Raw genomic sequence first — 15,845 nt, 5'->3', positions numbered from 1 at the left:
TTAATATAATTAACTCAATTTTTGCCTTGCTACATATTTTCAATGACCGTGATTGTGGCAACTTGATAACTTTTTGGTTTCTGAACATAGGCTTTGCTCTAAGCTGAAAAATATGGAATTTTATTTTTATAGACAGAAAAATAACATTTCTCTAATGAACTGCAGGTGACATGGGAGAAAGAGGTGATCGTGGCCCTCCAGGAAGAGGTCCCAAAGGTTTGCCCGGAGCTACAGGTCTTCCAGGTAAAACTGGTAGCCAGTGGGTGGTTTGAACTGGATAACATTTTAAAGAATTTCTCTTTGATTACTTCTGCTCATCATGTGAAACTCAATAATGGCTGGTATAGATTTTTTTAGATCAACTTCAATGAAAAGTTAAATAATCTATAAATCATGTATTATTCTTTGAGAGAAAATACCTGTCAGGCTTGTTTTTTAAGGTGTCAAAGTTCAGCCACAGTGTACTTGCTATAAAAAATCTTAAATGAATGGGGTCCTATCTATTTCTAGCCCAGGTGATAGTTTCCTTTTTGTTGTCGTCGTTGTTGTTGTTATCTAAAAGGTCAGAGCAACAGGAAAATGAATCCAAGTTTTCAACTATTCATATTGTACAGGGAATAACTGAAATTTTATTTTATTTTATTTTTTTTTATTATTTTTTTATTTTTTTATTTTTTTATTTTTTTGTCTTTTTGTCGTTGTTGTTGTTATTGTTGCTATTTCTTGGGCCGCTCCCGCAGCATATGGAGGTTCCCAGGCTAGGGGTTGAATCGGAGCTGGAGCCGCCAGCCTACGCCAGAGCCACAGCAACACGGGATCCGAGCCGCGTCTGCAACCTACACCACAGCTCACGGCAACGCCGGATCGTTAACCCACTGAGCAAGGGCAGGGACCGAACCCGCAACCTCATGGTTCCTAGTCGGATTCGTTAACCACTGCGCCACGACGGGAACTCCCTGAAATTTTATTTTAAATTATAGTTGATTTACAATGTTGTGCCAATTTCTGCTGTACAGCAAAGTGATTCAGTTATACGTATATGTACATTCTTTTTATATGCTTTTCCATCATGGTCTATCCAAGGAGATTGAAAACAGTTTACTGTGCTGTAGAGTAGGACCTTGTTTATCCGTTCTAAATGTAATAGTTTGCATCTACCAGCCCCAGACTCCCAGTCCTTCCCACTCCCTCCCCTGACAACTCTAAGTCTGTTTTCTACGTCTGAGAGTCGGTTTCACTTTTGTAGATAGGTTCATTAGTGCTATATTTTGGATTCCACATATAAGTGATATCATATATTTGTCTTTGTCTTTCTGACTTACTTCACTTAGTGTGAGAATCTCTAGTTGTGTTCATGAAATTTCATTTTAAAAGCTCCTCCTTCAAATATCCAGACCCTCCAGAAGCCCATATTCCAAAATAAATAAACCTGAACATTCCTACTTGTGGCCACAAAAAGTCACGCCTGTGAACATAGCCCAGCTGGGTCGACAGAGGTGACAGAGTGACCTCTGTGTGAAGAGCCTGGGTTCTTTCACTGGGCGTCTGTTCTTTTTACACACTGGCTACTCTGTGGCTGGAGTCTAGGCTGCTGCACACTCACCCACTGGCCATGACTGCCCAATCCAACCACAGAAGCAGCCTTGCAGCTGGTAGCCAGTTCAGCTCAAGAGTGTGAATGGCCAAAGCCTCCCAGTGATCTCTCTGATAGCTGCAGGGCCAAAGCTTAGGAAGGCTCCCAAAGCCTTGGAGATGTCAATCAGAGGAAGGAGCTTGTGCAGAAGGAGGGTGAATACCCGCTCCCCCCCCCCCCCCCCCACCGCCCCCGTTCCCTGCCACACAATACGCCTAGTGGATCTGAAAAACTTGGTTGAGGGAAATCTCGAAAAAGAAATGATTGTTTTCTATTTCTGCCAGAGGCTTACATAGTCAATCATGGCTATAATTGCAGCCCTAAACATCATTGCCTTCTAATTATCCATTTCATTGCTCCTGGGGATTGCTTTCTAATTTAAAAGATTTTTTTTAAAAAACAGGAATACATTTGGAGATAGCTCAAATGCTGCCTTTCTAAAACTGTGATTCACGGGCCTGTCAAGATGTTTTCACAAATTGATGAATTTTTGTGATTGGAAAATGAAACTTTTATGATTGGAAGAGGAAAGAAAACCTGGTTGGAGTTAAATGGGACCAAGGGAGGAATATTTTAGTATACAATAAAATCTGGATGCATTGATGGATGTTTAGAAGAGAGAAAGGAAAATATGCACTTTACTGTGTGCTCTTCTCCTTCACCAATGGTAGGAATAGGAGGTTTGAAAACTGATAAAATATCATCATTATAATTTACTTAACTATGTTCTTATAGGAGAGCCTGACAGTTTCTCCTTTCATTTTGTTGACAAATCACTTAATAGTTCCTAGACCAGCAACTTGCACTGTTGACATGATTTTCCTTTGTCAAAAATGTATTATCATTTCTGATGACTCTTACTTTCAAAAAAATCTGTTGATAAACCACGTTTTGAGTTTAAAAATGGAAAAATTGAGGAAGATCAGCTCATATTTGTGCAGTGTCCCAGGCTGCCACGAGGGGGCGCGTTGTCCCCCACTTGCGGTAACCCACCTGGGGTTACTGGGTCCGCTGGGAGGGTTCTGCAAGGTGCCCCTGGCTGTGGCTCCGCCAGGAAGGGGCTCTGCTGATTTCCTTTTTAGCACCCAGTGTGGGTGGAGGTAAGGTAGGGTGGCTTTACCTGGCGCTCCTCTCATCTCTCTTATGAAAATGATTAGACTTGTTATAGCTGGTCTTGAAGTTAGTACTTAAATCTGATTTGTTCAAAAGTTTCCTGGGCTCCCCATTTCAGGACTTTGAAACCTGCCCTTTTTTGTTTCCTTTCTGTCTTTTGCCAGCCCTTGCCCTTCCCTTCCTGGTATCATTTGAAAATCTGGTCTTTTTCCCTGTGGTTTTGTAGCTTTTTCATTGAGATGGTATTTGACATTATTTAGTGAAAAATCAGAGTCACAGTTATTCTTTTAAAAATTAAGCCTCATCTTCCAAAGCAGGCAGTTTCCACAGTGCTTTAGCACCCAGGCCCAAAGGGTACATATTTATTACCCTCCTTGGGCCATATCCCCTGGTCTGTGCCTAAGTGTGCTCAGGTGACAGTTTTCCAACTCCATCAAGTCCCTGAACAAGAGCTTTGCAGCCTCTCCTCCTCTAAAGCAAGTACTTTGAAAGTGGAATCCACACTTCAGACATCTGGCTTTACATTGTGACTGTCACTTGCCAGCTCTATGACACTGGGTAAGTTCTGGACTGCTGTGTACCTCAGTGTCACTGCTTATAAAAGAATAGTCAATCCCTGAATTTCCCAGAGAGCCTAATTCTGAGAATTAAAGAAAAATCAATCAATGTAACGTGCTTAGGACAGTTTCTGGATATAGTAGGTGCTCAAGAAATTTAGTTATTAATGTAAAGTGGATTGATATAACAAATCCACTTTTGCCTTTTGAGGTAGATGAAGGGCAGAGCTGAATCTTGGTTCCAGCCTTGTGGTTTCAGCTCTCAGTCAGCAGGAAGAGCTACTTTTCTGTCATTTGGTACTGCTCCCAACACCTCAGACCTTCCCGCCACAAAATCCACTTCAGCTCCAAATCACAAAGGCTAAGTGCTGGGTCACTGTAAATCATGCCAGTGGCTCATTATCCACTGAGAGACTGGCCTGTTTATAATTTCCCTAATTGACATTGCAATTAGGAATGTCATTTCTCAACTTTCACAAACATGACAGTAAAGAGACTTTAGGATCTGGGGAACCTTTAGTCACGCTCTGTTCAGGAACTTGTCAAGAAGCTTCTAGATAAATAGACATTTTACATAAAGGAAGGAGCCTGAAGAATAGGATGTTGGGCAACCTTCTTTGTGGTCCCTATTGTTGGGTTTGGGACTGGAATCCTAAGTGGAAAGAAAGTTTATTTGGTCATTCTTCTTAGTACTAATGTATTCCATATATTTGAATAAAAAGGCAACTAATATTTTCATTATCTATCAGTTATCTGACTTGCTTTGTTCTTTCGTGACTTTTAGTTCTCTGAATCTCTTTATCTCCCAGCCTGTTCAGTGTTAAGTGCCCTTTGGGGTTGTGATGGTACGTGGTCTAATACAGACCGTAGGTTGTTATTATTATAACCATTATGTGGACTGTCATTTTGGCTGTAGTACTCTGTTGTCTGAAACATTGTCATCAATTGTCCAGTTTGCTTCTCGCAGCCAGGAGCAGGCAGGGCAGATGTATAAGGACATGATTGAGAGCCTGGGCGTGGGCACTGCTCTTTCACTTATTTTCAGCTTTGCCAGCTCTGAGTACTGCAGCTTCTTCCTGGCTAGTGGTAGGGGGTAAGCCACACCTGTGCTGAGGGCTCATTTAGGAGGGTCTATGGACGTGTTAATGCATGCCAAGCTCTTAGCCTAGTGCCTGACTTGTGTCAAACATCCTGCATCTTTGGCTGTTATCATTGCTATTCCTCCTTTTGTATTTGAGGAAATGAAGACCTGAAGGTCATGGGCCCTGACAAAGTTCTCTCAGGTAGTAAATGATACAGGCTGATATTCATGTGTCCAAGTTCACTCTGTGGACAATATGATGGGCTGGCGGTCCGGGTATACTATTAGTCTGTCTAGCCATCCCCACATCCAACTTCAGCTTAATTCTTTTCCTGCCTCGCTAAGCTAAGCTATACTGAGCATATGGAGGAAGGTCCCTGGAGCTTTAGACACGATCCCTGCCCTCACCTCCTGTCTCTTACTTCAGGCCTTCGATGGCATCATTTGACTGGGCTGAGTCCTCAAGAGGAAGGAAGTCTTTGCCCCCTGCCATTGGACTTGTCCTTTTGGGACCACTTCCTTGGCACTTTAGGGATTTGAAGGAAAAAACCTTTAAGAGTGGGTCTTGACTTCCTCTTTGTGCATTTAGTCACACTGGAGGAAGGATGAAGTTAAATGATGGTCCTGTGTGTACCCCAGGACTGTGACCCCAGGTTAGATCTGGCTCATGTTCTCCATATCACGCAACTGGGCTACTCACGTTTTTTGTGCAAAATTTGCCGATGGATGAGCTTTGCTTGTGCCGTGTGGAAAGGAAAAAGTCTCCAGACACAAAGGGCACTCTCTTTTAGGCTTACGTTAAGCAGAAGTCATTTGTCATATCCCTCCTGCTGTCCTGTGTCCACTATTTTATTCAGTTGTGGTGATCTTATGTAAACAAACCACTTTATACACCAATTTCTTAAACATAAGTGCTTTGTCAAATGCCACAAAAGTTAGGTCAGTACAAGGTGAGAAATGTAAGAAATTCCCTATTTGATACTGAAAATTATTTCCAGTTTTTTTTTAAAGCCTGCAAGCACTGTCCCTTTCATTTCGTACCAGGTATTACTAGGTCACAAAGAATGTGCCAGCCGGGATGGACTTCTGTCAGTGTAACGCCACTACCCTCTAGTGTTCATACAGAGAATGACACAGACATACATTTTTAAAAATCATGAAATGTTTGGCAATAACATTTTATAGGCCCTTGAAATGTAAGGAAACTGTGTAATCATTAGGCAGTTAGTGTAGCTAACACACCTATGGGGCAGGCAGATCAGAATGAGAGCACTTCATCTCCATGCTTTCTCTTTCTTATTAGAATTGAAATGTAGTTTATAGATATTCGTTAATGAAACTGCTGGACTTCTTGAATGACTTAGTATGATGCCCCCAGATTATGCTCCCACATAATATTCTTAGAGCACCTTGGAGGGTAAATGCCCAGAGTCACGCCTCACCAGAAACTTATAAGCTGTTGTGGAAAGGCTGGTTTTTCCCTTTGGCCATTTTTACAAGGTGAAATCTCAGAAAAATAAGCTTTAGTCACTTGTGATAGAGTTCTAGAAGAATCAATAATAACGCTTGGCTATTATCCCTATTTCTGCTTCTAAGTCAATTCTGGCCCAATAAATTAACCTCCCAGCCACCCCCGCCCCATGCCCCAGCAGATTCAGCAAATCAGTAGGAGTAGAAATGCAGTTAGGATGGAATAGGGATTGACTTCCCTCATTTCTAACTCCACTTTCTGGCATGTGAGTATGTGGATCTAGACAATGATTTAACCTTCACCCCCTCAGTTTACACACAAGGGAAATGGGGTCATCATTGACGGGCACAGGGAAAAGGGAGTGTTTGTGGAGATGGTGATGGTGATGACGACCTGGTCCAAATCTCCACAGGGAAGTCGCTGAGTTGGCAAAAGCAGGTCTTGGATTCCATGTGCTTTTCATAAAAGAAACCCAGGGTGCACAGAATGGCTTCGTCAACTCTTTCCTCAAAGGATGAGTAGGAATCTGGAACACACTTATTGAAAAAGCCTCTCTCCTAGACTGTGTTAAAATAGGGAAACTAACTGAGTTCCCCCTGTGGGCAGTGGATTAATGATCCGGCTTGTCTCTGTAACATTGCTGGTTTGATCCTTAGCCCAGCTCAGTGAGTTAATAGGGCGACTAAACCTGAAATACTTAAAAAGCTTTCTTTTTCCATTTTTCCCCCCTTTTCAGCTGCCCCATGGCAACTGCAAGTTCCTAGGCCAGGGATCGAATCTGAGCCATATATTTGGCCTATGCCGCAGCTGCAGCAATGCCAGATCCTTAATCTACTGCTCTGGGCCAGGGATTGAACTGGCAACACCACAGAGATGAGCCAGATTATTAACCCGCTGCACCACAGAGGGACTCCCGCTTCTGTTTTGTTTTGTTTTGTTTGTTTTATTTCATTACTCAAATGAATTTATCATATCTGTAGTTGTATAATGATCATAACAATCTGATTTCACAGGATTTCCATCCCACAGCCCAGGCACATCCCCCCACCCCCTAAACTGTCTCCTCAGGAGATCATAAGTTTTTCAATGTCTGTGAGCCAGCATCTGTTCTGCAAAGAAGTTCCGTCTGTCCTTTTTTCAGATTCCACATGTCAGTGAAAGCACTGGATGTTGGTGTCTCATTGGATGGCTGACTTCACTTAGCATGGTAGTTTCTAGGTCCATCCATGTTGCAAAAAATGCTGGTATTTCGTTCTTTTTAATGGCTGAGTAATATTCCACTGTGTATATGCACCGCATCTTCTGGATCCACTCCTCTGTCGATGGACGTTTAGGTTGTTTCCATGTCTTGGCTATTGTATATAGTGCTGCCATGAACATTGGAGTACATGTGTCTTTGCGAGTCGTGGTTTTCTCTGGATAGATGCCCAGGAGTGGGATTGCTGGGTCAAATGGTAGTTCTATGTTTAGTTTTCTGAGGAATCTCCATACTGCTTTCCACAGTGGCTGCACCAATTGACAATCCCACCAACAGTTTTTAACAGGGATCCTTTTTCTCCACACCCTCTCCAGCACTTATTGTTTGTAGACTTTTGGATGATGGCCATTCTGGCTGGTGTAAGGTGGTACCTCAGAGTGGTTTTGATGTGCATCTCTCTAATAATGAGTGATGTTGAACGTCCTTTCATGTGTTTCTTGGCCATCTGTATGTCTTCTTTGGAGAACTGTCTGTTTCGATCTTCTGCCCGTTTTTTGATGGGGTTGTTTGTTTTTTTGGTGTTGAGCTGCAGAAGGTGTTTATAAATTGTGGAGATGAATCGCTTGTCAGTTGATTCACTTGCAAAGATTTTCTCCCATTCTGTGGGTTGTCTTTCTGTGTTGTTTAGGGTTTCCTTTGCTGTGCAGAAACTTTGAAGTTTGAGTAGGTCCCATTGGTTTATTTTTATTTCTATTGTCAATACTCTGAGAGGTGGATCTGAGAAGATGTTGCTATCATTTATGTCAGAGAGCGTTTGGCCTATGTTTTCCTCTAAGAGTTTGATAGTGTCTGGTCTTATATCTAGGTCTTTAATCCATTTGGAGTTTATTTTTGTGTATGGTGTTAGGGAGTGTTCTCATTTCATTTTCTTCCATGTGGCTGTCCAGTTTTCCCAGCACCATTGTCCTTTCTGCATTGTATGTATTCTTGCCTCCTTTGTCATAGATGAGTTGGCTGTAGGTGTGTGGGTTGAATTCTGGGCTTTCTATCCTGTCCACTGATCTATATTTCTGTCTTTGTGCCAGTACCATGCGGTTTTGATGACTGTTGCTTTGTAGTATAGTCTGAAGTCTGGGAGCCCGATTCCTCCAGCTCCATTTTTCGTTTTGAGGATGTCTTTGGCTATTCTGGGTCTTTTGTACTTCCAAACAAACTTTAAAATATTTTGTTTGAGTTCTGTGAAAAATGTCCTTGGTAATTGGATAGGGATTGCATTGAATCTGTAGATTGCCTTAGGTAGTACAGTCATTTTTATCATATTGATTCTTCCAATCCATGAGCATGGTATATCTTTCCCATGTATTTGTGTCATCTTTGATTTCTTTCATCAGTGTCTTGTAGTTTTCAGAGTACAGGTCTTTTGTTTCTTTAGGTAGGTTTACTCCTAGGTATTTTATTCTTTTGGGTGCGATGGTAAACGGGATTGCTTCCCTAAGTTCCTTTTCTGCTCTTTCATTGTTAGTATATAGAAATGCTGTTGATTTCTGTGTATTGATTTTGTATCCTGTGACGTTGCCAAATTCGTGGATGAGCTCTAACAGTTTTCTGGTAGAGTCTTTAGGATTCTCTAGGTATAGTACCATGTCATCTGCAAATAGGGATAGTTTACTTCTTCCTTTCCAGTTTGGATTCCTTTTATTTCTTTTACTTCTCTGATTGCTGTGGGTAGGACTTCCAGAACTATGTTGAAGAGTAGTGGCGAGAGTGGACATACTTGTCTTGATCCTTATCTCAGCGGAAATTCTTTCAGCTTTTCACTATTGAGAATGATGTTCACTGTGAGTTTGTCATATATGGCCTTTATCATGTTGAGGTAGGTTCCCGTTATGCCCACTTTCTGAAGGGTTTTTATCAGAAAAGGGTGTTGGATTTTGTCAAAGGCTTTTTCCACGTCTGTTGAGAGGATCATATGGTTTTTATTCTTCAGTTTGTTACTGTGGTGTATCACACTGATGGATTTGTGGATATTGAGGAACCGTTGCATCCCTGGGGTAAATCCCACTTGATCATGATGTAGAATCCTTTTAATGTATTGTTGGATGCGGTTTGCTAGTGTTTTGCTGAGGATTTTTGCATCGATGTTCATCAGTGAAATTGGCCTGTAGTTTTCTTTTTTTGTGGTATCTTTGTCTGGTTTTGGTACCAGGGTGATGGTGGCCTCACAGAATGAGTTTGGGAGTATCCCTTCCTTTGCAATTTTTTGCAATAGTTTCTGAAGGAGAGGTGTTAGCTCTTCTCTAAATGTTTGATAGAATTTGTCTGTGAAGCCAATCTGGTCCTGGACTTTTGTTTGTTGTAAGTTTTTTAATCCCAGTTTCCATTTCAGTTCTTGTGGTGGGTCCATTCATCTTTTCTATTTCATCTTGGTTTAGTCTTAGAAGATTGGACTTTTCTAAGAATTTGTCCATTTCTTCTAGGTTTTCCATTTGATTGGCATATAGTTGCATATAGTAGTCTCTTATGATCCTTTGTATTTCTGTGATGTCTGTTTTTACTTCTCCTTTTATTGATTTGAGTCCTCTCTCATTTTTGCTTGATAAGTCTGGCTAGAGGTTGATGAATTTTGTTGATCTTTTCAAAGAACCAGCTTTTTGTTTCATTGATCTTTTCTATGGTTTTCTTTGTTTCTATTTCATTGATTTCTGTTCTGATCTTTATGATTTCTTTCCTTCTACTAACCATAGGTCTTGTCTGTTCTTCTCTCTCGAGCTGCTTTAGATGTAAAGTTAGCTTGTTTATTTGGGCTTTTTCTTGTTTCCTGAGGTGAGCTTGTATTGCTCTAAACTTCCCTCTTCGAATGGCGTTTGCTGCATCCCATAGGTTTTGGAGTGTCATATCTTCGTTGTCATTTGCTGCCAGGTATTTTTTAATTTCCTCTTTGATTTCTTCAGTGATCCATTGGTTGTTGAGTAGCATGTTGTTTAGTCTCCGTGTGTTTGTGTTTTTTGCAGTTTTTGTCTTGTTGACTTCCGATTGTATAGCGTTGTGGTCGGAAAAGATGCTTGATATGATTTCAATTTTCTAAGAGTTACCGAGGTTGGATTTGTAGCCCAGGATGTGCTCAATCTTAGAGGATGTTCCATGTGCATTTGAGAAGAATGTGTATTGTGTTGCTTTTGGATGAAATGTCCTATAAATATCTATTAAGTCCATCTGGTTTAGTGCGTCATTCAGGGCCTGTGTTTCCTTATTGATTTTCTGTCTGGGTGATCTGCCCATTGCTGTAAGTGGGGTGTTAAAGTCCCCCACTATGATTGTGTTATTGTCGATTTCTCCTTTTAAGGTTGTTAGCAGTTGCCTTCTATATGGTGGTGAACCTGTGTTGGGTGCGTAGACATTTAAAATGGTCATATCATCTTCTTGGATTGATCCTTTGATCATTATGTAATGTCCTTCTTTGTCCCTGAAAATAGTCTTCATTTTAAAGTCTACTTTGTCTGATATGAGTATTGCTACTCCAGCTTTCTTTTGATCCCCGTTTGCATGAAATATCTTCTTCCATCCTCTCACTTTCAATTTGTATGTGTCCCTCGAAGTGAAGTGGATCTCTTGAAGACAGTGTATATATGGGTCTTGTTTTTGTATCCATTCAGCCAGTCTAAGTCTCTTGGCTGGGGCATTTAGTCCATTAACATTTAAGGTAATTATTGATATGTATGTTCTTACTGCCATTTTATTAATTGCTTTGGATTTGCTTTTGCTGCTCTTTTTTCTTTCCTTCTTCTCTTGTTCTTTTCTGCCTATAGAAGTTCCTGTAGTATTTGTTGTAAGGCTGGTTAAGTGTTGCTGAATTCTCTCAGCTTTTGCTTATCTGAGAAGGTTTTGATTTCTCCTTCAAATGTGAAGGAGAGCCTTGCTGGGGAGAGTAATCTTGGTTGGAGGTTTTTTCCTTTCATCACGTTGAGTATATCATGCCACTGCCTTCTGGCCTGCAGAGTTTCTGTTGAAAAAATCTGCTGATAGCCTTATCGGGGTTCCCTTGTATGTTATTTGTTTCTTTTCCCTAGGTGCTTTCAAGATTTTCTCTTTGTCTTTAATTTTGGTCAGTTTGATTAATATGTGTCTCGGGGTATTCCTCCTTGGGTTTATTTATTTATTTTTTTAATTTTTATTTTTTTTTGTCTTTTTGCCATTTCTTGGGCCGCTCCCTACGGCATATGGAGGTTCCCAGGCTAGGGGTCTAATTTGGAGCTGTAGCTGCCAGTCTACACCAGAGCCACAGCAATATGAAAGTCTGTGTGTGCCTTTTAAGAATGGGGTCTCCGTTTACCCCAGTCCCATGGAGCTCCTGTACACAATCCCCACTGACCTTCAATGCCAGATGCTCCTGGGCTCCTTCTCCCAGTGCTGGATCTCCACACGTGTTTTTGATATGTGGCTCAGAACTCTCACTCCTGTAGGTGAGTCTCTGTGAACCAGTTAGTTTTCAATCTGTGGAGCTTCCCACCCAGGAAGTATGGGGTTGTTTATATTGTGAAATCACCCCTCCTACCTCTTGATGTGGCCTCCTCTTTTTCTTCTGGAGTAGGATATCTTTTTTAAGGTTTCCAGTCTATTTGGGTGGCGATTGCTCAGCCTTTAGTTGTGAATTTTGTTGTTTTTAGGAGAGAAGTTGAGCTCCAGTCCTTCTATTCCATCTTAATCCCGTCTCTCTCTTGTTTTCTCCTGCTTCTGTTTTTAAAGATTGCTTATGGAGTTGAAAATAAACTCCCTGAAATTTAAGGTTTTAGTCAGGAGGCTGGTTTTACCCATGTTAAAAAAAGTAAATTAGTGGCTAACATTTAAGAATTGAGTGTCCAAGTTGTCGTTGAAATGACAAGAGCTTTGGCAGCACTGCCCCGAATCCCCCATGGTGGCAGTGACATGCTGGCATCCACTTTCCAGGTGACGGAAAGCCTCAGCTCTCTCTGCTGTCTCCTTAACTCTGATGTGTTACAGTTTCCATTACACTTGTGCTACCCTGTAAAGGCAGAGGGGGATTTTTTTTGTGTCTTTTTTTTTTTTTTTTAGGCTGCACCCACAGCACATGGAGGTTCCTAGGCTAGGGGCTGAATTGGAGCTATAGCGGCCGGCCTACACTACAGCCACAGAAATGAGGGATCTGAGCCGTGTCTGTGACCTGCACCACAGCTCATGGCACCGCTGGATCGTTAACTCACTGAGTGAGGCCAGGGATTGAACCTGCATCCTCATGGGTTTTAGTCAGGTTTGTTACCACTGAGCCACGACAGGAACTCCAGAGGGAGAATTTTTTAATCTAGGGTCATTTCTTTACTACATCAGGAGTCATCAAACTTTTTTGGTTAAAAGACCATGTTTTTGAGCTCTGCCAGGTGGCTTCTGTTGCCATTCTCATCTCTGCCCTTGTAGTGCCAAAGCAGCCAGGGTGATGTGGGAGCTAACGGCCAGGCTGTGTTCTGTTGAAATTGTTCACAACACAGGAGCTGGCACATGGGCTACAGTTTGCCCATTCCGGCCTTTTAAATGCATTCATATCTGCCCATCTTTTGAAGCCTTAAAAGATCAACTTAACCTTTAACTGTCCTGGTGCCATGAGATCTGCACAGACTCTGCTGAAGGCATGTTTCTGCTAAAACCTTATCGATAGGGACATGGATTAGGGAGACACCTTCTCTGGGGTCTTGTCTTGAAAGGAAAACAGAATCCTGTGCTTCATCCCATCTTATTATAGTCAAATGAAAGCCTAAGGGCTAAAATGAAGGGAAATTGCTCACATCTGCTTATCTACAGCCTTGAGATGTATAGAGTCAAAGATACTTATCTCTTAGAACTTAATAATGTTTTTGTCCTGTAATGTTGCTTTGTGTGGATTGAATTATAACGGGAAGAATGAGATGTCATATGTAAAGCAGACTCTCTAACCCACTTTCCTTCTAAGTATGTGAACTAGGTAATATGACTGCTTAATAAGACCAGATTACTATAATAAGGCCAACAAGAGACAGTGTAATAAGACCACCAAAATAGGAAAAGAAAACTACAAGCCACCAAGAAATAAGAAAAGGAACTAAACCCAAGTCAATATATAATTGAACATACAGATTTGGTTTTCACCTTTTTGGGTGAACAGCCAAATTAAAACAGTTGACCTGGAATGAGGATCTCTATAAAACTGTATTATCATGGCAAAGATGATTTGTTCTACACAGCTTTCTTATGGCCCCCTTTACAGCAGTAGTGTGGCAGCATTGCCTGTGTGATGGAGTAAACATTCAGCAGAAAATTCTCTTTGTTGTGGAAACTGTGCTGCAGAGGCTGTGCTTCACTGGTCCACGGATGAACCAAGCAGCCTTTGCACTTAACCAAAGAAATGCCCTCAAGGAACTTAGTCTCCGTGAAGTTCCTGTCAGAGTGAAGCCCTTGATGAGAAAAATTTTAGAGAATTCCTTGGGGGTGCATTACACAGTCTTCTAAGAGACAAGAATCAATCATATTCTAATAATCATAATAACAGCCCCCATTTATGAGGTGTGTTCAGGCATGGAACTTAATTATAAGGCAGGCACCATCCATCCTGTAAACGAAGAGACTGGGAGGTAAGTGGCTTGCTGATATCACACTGCTCATAAATGGTAGAGCTAGAACACACTGCCTCCTGTCTGGGTCTTCTAAGTACTGAGTTACATGTCTTCCTGCCCGGAAATTGATCACCCTCTAGAAATAAGGTCTGCTGCTACAGGGGCACTGTCTGAAGAAATACAACATGGGCTGCAAAAGCCAGTTGCATGTATCATTTAAAATCTGCTGGTAGCCACGTTAAAAAAGTCCAAAGAATCAGGTGAAATTCATTTTAATAATATTTAAATATATATTTTTATATTATGTTTTAATAATTATTTAACCTACTGGGTCCAAAATGTTATAATTTCATCATGTAATAAATACAAAAATTACTCATGAATTATTAAAAAATGAAGTCTAGGTGTGTGTGGCCCTTTCGGCTTGTTCAGACTTGACTCAGCTGCATTCCTGGGCTCAGTAATCTGTGTACAGAGGCTACAAATTGGGCAGTTTGGCTTTACTGATAGAAAGGGACGGGAGATGCTGAAGTCTCTTTAACAGTTGGTTTAGAAGAAACCCGACTGGAGTGAAGGAACTTTATCATCACCATCATCGTCATCGTCCTCCATCATCTTCAGAGGCATTTATTGAAGTCCTCTTTCCACACTGCTTGGTAGTGGGGGGTCCAGCGGCTCCTGCAGCAGCCGTGAGGGGTCCTGCTCACATGGGCATCTTTTGTATGTTTCAGGTGACCCGGGACCTGCCAGCTACGGGAGGAATGGCCGGGACGGCGAGCGAGGACCCCCAGGGGTGGCAGGCATTCCTGGTGTACCCGGCCCCCCAGGCCCTCCTGGGCCTCCTGGTTTCTGCGAACCAGCCTCCTGCACCATGCAGGCTGGGCAGCGGGCATTTAATAGCAAGGGTCCTGACCAGTGAAAGGTTAGTGTTGCATGACTGCATAAACCATGCCTGGTGAAGTGGCTTGGAGGAGAAACCACCTGAAGCCAGGCAAAGGTGACAGTGCATCACCCTCAAGGTTATTCTAGAAGTCGCACCTGATGATCAGGTTAGAACAATGGTGCTATTCAAGAAATCCTCTTTCCTTTCCGTGGAGGGGAGCCGGTGGTGTTATCCATCAAACAAGCAAAACCCCTCCCTTGAAGTAAATTTATAGTCCTGTCCCCAGGATCTTGAACTTGTGTGCTAGCCATGTGTGGCGTGTCATGGGCCACTGTGCCAATAAACAAAAACAACTGTTTGGTTTACCTCAGTTGCAGTAATTTTCATTTTTTATTTAGAGCTTGTTCTCAGATGATTGTTTCAGCTCTACCGTGGATTTCCAGACTAGTTGTGAAGAAACCCCCACTGCAGGCAATAAAATTGGTTCATAACCACCCCCCCACTACCACCTCCCTGCACTGTGCACTCTCAGGGGTGCAGGGAACCTCTGCCATATACAGTGGTTTCCTTACAGCACATGGGGGTTCTCAGCATCAGCTTGAATTTTCTTGAACTGTACTGTATCCCAAACCTGTTACTGTTTTGGGCTCCTCTGTGTGAAAGCAAAGAAGGAATTTTAATACCTGCCATTCATGTCATATTAATGAGATTATTTATTTTAAAGGTTTGAGGTAACGTTTCTGGTTGTACCAAAGAAGCAATAAATATGGTTTATTAATCTCTTGCATGTTTTCTTATAGTCATGTTCAGTAAAGTCACTAAATTATTTAGATACACTAAGATTGTTTCAGTTACTGGTGTTTCTGTAGCCATGTTTTTATAATGTTAGTGCTTTAGGCTACAGAGAAATTAAAAAGCCCTTACTGCTTCTTAGATAGTGTTATATTGTGACAGAAGTTCTTTGTATGTATGTGTGTGGTGGGGGTTGGAGAGTGGGGGTGTTGGGGGGGAGGAGGGGCAGGATCCGTGGACCTTTTTGAAATACTGATGAAAGCTATGAATCCAAATGCATATGTGCAAATCTGTTTCCATATTACGTCAGAGGTTTTCTGGGCCCCTCAAGTCTAGCCTTGCCTGGTTTCTAGGTGAGTAGCCACTGCCTTCATTTCAAAGGTGTGTTAATACTCTCCTATTTAGAACTTCACTGCTGTGAAAATGATTTATGTTTTGCAATTTTTCTTATAAATTGTATAAAGGCAGCTAAGCCAAAGCACTGTATTCATATCAGTAAGATAGGTGTTGCCTGACCA

At 41.7% G+C, this 15,845-nt stretch overlaps 1 protein-coding gene across 3 annotated transcripts in view; it reads left to right on the top strand.

Moving 5' to 3' along the window:
- COL9A1 (collagen type IX alpha 1 chain) overlaps positions 1–15,313 on the top strand; it is a 119,457-nt gene extending 104,144 nt beyond the window's left edge. For all 3 annotated transcript variants that reach the window (XM_084958774.1, XM_003121273.5, XM_021089350.2), the window contains 2 exons: positions 166–243; positions 14,384–15,313. In XM_084958774.1, coding sequence (XP_084814900.1) covers positions 166–243; positions 14,384–14,571 — 266 coding nt within the window. In that variant the 3' untranslated portion in view covers positions 14,572–15,313. The remainder of the gene's footprint in view (positions 1–165; positions 244–14,383) is intronic.
- The last annotated feature ends 532 nt before the right edge of the window (positions 15,314–15,845 follow it).

Source organism: Sus scrofa, chromosome 1 (genome assembly GCF_054392235.1).
Source record: "Sus scrofa isolate SSC_HxYL_T2T_F1_AM1 chromosome 1, Sscrofa_HxYL_maternal_Yorkshire_Landrace_v2.0, whole genome shotgun sequence".
Lineage (NCBI taxonomy): Eukaryota > Metazoa > Chordata > Mammalia > Artiodactyla > Suidae > Sus > Sus scrofa.
This window is presented reverse-complemented; position numbering and strand designations above follow the sequence as displayed.